The sequence below is a fragment of the Myotis davidii genome, unplaced genomic scaffold, assembly GCF_000327345.1.
Source record: "Myotis davidii unplaced genomic scaffold, ASM32734v1 scaffold281, whole genome shotgun sequence".
Lineage (NCBI taxonomy): Eukaryota > Metazoa > Chordata > Mammalia > Chiroptera > Vespertilionidae > Myotis > Myotis davidii.
This window is the reverse complement of record NW_006293784.1, coordinates 2,770,790-2,774,294: the sequence shown is the minus strand read 5'-3', so window position 1 is coordinate 2,774,294 and position 3,505 is coordinate 2,770,790. Positions and strand designations below refer to the sequence as shown.

The window sequence follows — 3,505 nt, the reverse complement described above, 5'->3', positions numbered from 1 at the left end:
AAAAAAAAAGAAAAAAAGGAGCAGTTGGGAGCTTCCGTCCCCCGCCAGCCTGAAAACAGCCCTCAGCCCCTCACCCAAGCTGGCCAGGCACCCCAGTGGGGACCCCCACCCTGAAGGGTGTGTGACCAGCAGCAAACAGCCATCATCCCCTCACCTAGGCTGGCCAGGCACCCCAGTGGGGTAAAAGGGTAATATGCCTCCCAGCACTAGGATCAGCGGCGCCGCGAGGCCTCCTGGCACCAGAATCAGCGTGACAGGGGGCAGTACCCAAAACCCCTGATCGCCCTACAGCTCTGTGTGTGACAGGGGACGGGGCCACAACCTCCCTATCCGCCCTGCTCTGTTTGTGACAGGGGAAGGTGCCCTAACCCCCTGATCAGCCCTGCTCTGTGCCTGATAGGGGGGAGCTCCCCAACCCCCTGATTGCCCTGCGGGTCTGTGCGTGACAGCGTGTGGCGTTCCAACCCCCTGATCGGCCCTGTTCTGTATGTGACAGGGTGTGGTGCCCCAACCCCCACTCCCCCACGAGCCCTGCTCTGTGTGTGACAGGGTAGAGCCATAACCTCTCCATCGGCCCTGCCCTGAGTGTGATAGTGGCGGCGTCCCAACCCCCTGATTGGCCCTGCTCTGTGGGTGATAGAGGGTGGTGCCCCAACCCCCTGCTCAGCCCTACTGTGTGTGTGACAGGGGGCGGTGCCCTAACTCCCCTTTCGGCCCTACTCTGTGAGTGATGGGGGGAGCCCCCCAACCCCCTGATTGACCCTGCTCTGACTCTGCTCTGTGCATGACAGTGTACAGAGCCCCAACCCCCCTGATGGGCCCAGCTCTGTGAGTGACAGGGGGCAGCACCCCAACCCCCTGATTGGCCCAGCTCTGTGAATGAAAGGGCATGGCGCCGCAACCTCCCCATCAACCCTGCCTTGAGTGTGACAGGGGGCGGTGCCCCAACTCCCCAATAGGCCCTACCCTGAGCGTGACTGGGGGTGGCATCGCAACCTCCCAATCCGCCCTGCTCTGTGCATGACAGGGGGTGGTGCCCCAACTCCCTGATCGGCCCTGCTCTGAGCCCAACCAGGGGCTGCACCTAGGGATTGGGCCTGCCCTCTGCCACCTGGCAGCAGGGCTAAGCCAGCAGGTCATTATCTCCCAAGGGGTCCCAGACTGCGAGAGGGCACAGGCCGGGCTGAGGGACCCCCCCTCCCCTCCAAGTGCACAAATTTTAGTGCACCAGGTCTCTAGTTTATATTATATTACACTGTTACTTATGGCATTAAATGGTTTGAACTTTTCTAAGTGTTTTATATACATAAATCCACTTAACAGTAAAAAAAACCCCTATGGTAAAAGTTATATTTTCATTTTACAGATGAAAAATAGAGTCTTATTTTTCAAAATCCTACATCCAGTATACACCCAGCGGTCTGGTGTCAGAGTCCAGTGTTAATCACTATGCTATACTATCTCTACTAATCAAATAAAGTACATAGTCTTAATTTTCAGTTTCAATTGCTAAATACAGAAGTAAGTACTTTATCATGATTTCTATCACTTAACAGGAGAAATCACTATTAGATGGAAATTCTTTAGGTCTTTTAAAATTATCCTATCTAATAAAAGGTTAATATTCAAATTAACCATCACACTGTCACAAAGATGGTGGCGCCCACAGTCACAAGATGGAGGTGCCCAGTCCTTTCAGCCCTGCTGGAGTCCCCCAGTCCCAGGGGTGGGGCAGCCACTGACAGCAGGCAGCGTAAGAAGACTATATACAAATCAGATCATTTAAACATACACAAATGAGATTTTTAGCAGACAATTGCCATTTGACTCTGCAAACATTGAGTGACTTTAGTTTGTTAGGTACTATGCTAGGTGTTAGAAATAAAAAAATCTCGCCAAAACCGGTTTGGTTCAGCCTGCAGACTGAAGGGTCCCAGGTTTGATTCTGGTCAAGGGCATGAACCTGGGTTGCGGGCACATCCCCAGTGGGAGATGTGCAAGAGGCGGCTGATCGATGTTTCTCTCTCATCGATGTTTCTGACTCTGTATCTCTCTCCTTTCCTCTCTGTAAAAACTCAATAAAATAATTAAAAAAAAAAAAAAAAAAGAGGCCTGGCAGAATGTTTGCTTCATCACCGTGGCGATGAGGCAAGCGTTCTGCACCCAGCTACAGATGGGCCTCTGGGCCATGGAGAGCCTCTGGGCAGCGGGCATGGAGTGGCCAGGCCCCGCAGAGAGCTACTGGCACACGGATTCGTGCACAGGGCTACTAGTTTGATTATAATGTTGTTATATACACCAATGTAGATAGAAAGACCAACTAATAACCTGGAGTTTTTACACTGAGAATATAGGAAATTTGTTTAGAAGTTAAACACATAAATTATAAAACCAAATTAATTTTTAAACTGCCTTTAGCTGCAATTCAAAACATTCCTGCCCTGAGATTCTTTTTTTATAAATATATGTCAATTTGGGGCACCTGAAGTTGAAAATAAAAAATAATGGGTGAACTTTGCTATTTATCAATATTCAGAATCTTTTTAAAAATTGCCTTTGTCCCAAGATAGTTTGGTACTAAAGAAATAAAATTCCTTGAGGTTCTAGTGTACTTTTTTTTTTAGAAATGAAACTTTAGCTTCTCATGTTACCTTATCTGATGAGATTTCTGAATCAAATATAGAAGAATCAAATAAATTCAATCCAGGTGATCTAGAAGTATAACTCATATGAAAAGAAAACCCAGGGGATTCCTTTTGTGTTTGATCTTCAGGCATTGTATTTCTGTTTCTGTTATAAAGAAATAAGAAATCACCAAAATGTTAAAAACATATTATTTAATATTGTAGAGTGGTAAGTACCATAACAAATGTCATAGAGCAGTGATTTTCAACATTTTTCATCTCATGGCACATATAAACTAATTACTAAAATTCTGCGGCACACCAAAAAATATATTTTTTGCTGATATTACAAATACAAGTAGGTATAATTTTGATTCATTCACATCTGACAGCTATTGTTGTGTTGTCATTTTTTTTTATTTGAGCATCTAAGGCAGCGGTACTCAACCTGTGGGTTGCAACCCCTTTGGGCAACTTATCTCATGGCACATATAAACTAATTACTAAAATTCTGCGGCACACCAAAAAATATATTTTTTGCTGATATTACAAATACAAGTAGGTATAATTTTGATTCATTCACATCTGACAGCTATTGTTGTGTTGTCATTTTTTTTTATTTGAGCATCTAAGGCAGCGGTACTCAACCTGTGGGTTGCAACCCCTTTGGGCAACTTTGGGTTGCCTAAGACCATCGGGAAACACATATATAATTACATATTGTTTTTGTGATTAATCACTATGCTTTAATTATGTTCAATTTGTAACATGAAATTGGGGGTCACCACAACATGAGGAACTGTATCAAAGGGTCGCGGCATTAGAAAGGTTGAGAACCACTGTGCTAAGGGCAAAGATGTTTACATCCTCATCTCTGGAAC

The 3,505-nt window shown here is 45.6% G+C and overlaps 1 protein-coding gene across 1 annotated transcript in view; it reads right to left on the bottom strand.

Annotated features, from left to right (window-relative positions):
• Positions 1-3,505, bottom strand: part of LOC102753602 (chromosome unknown open reading frame, human C14orf39) — a gene marked incomplete at its 5' end in the record, with an annotated part of 44,009 nt that overhangs the window by 9,486 nt on the left and 31,018 nt on the right. The window contains one exon of the mRNA XM_015566473.1: positions 2,652-2,790. Within this exon, the coding sequence (XP_015421959.1) occupies positions 2,652-2,790 (139 nt within the window). The remainder of the gene's footprint in view (positions 1-2,651; positions 2,791-3,505) is intronic.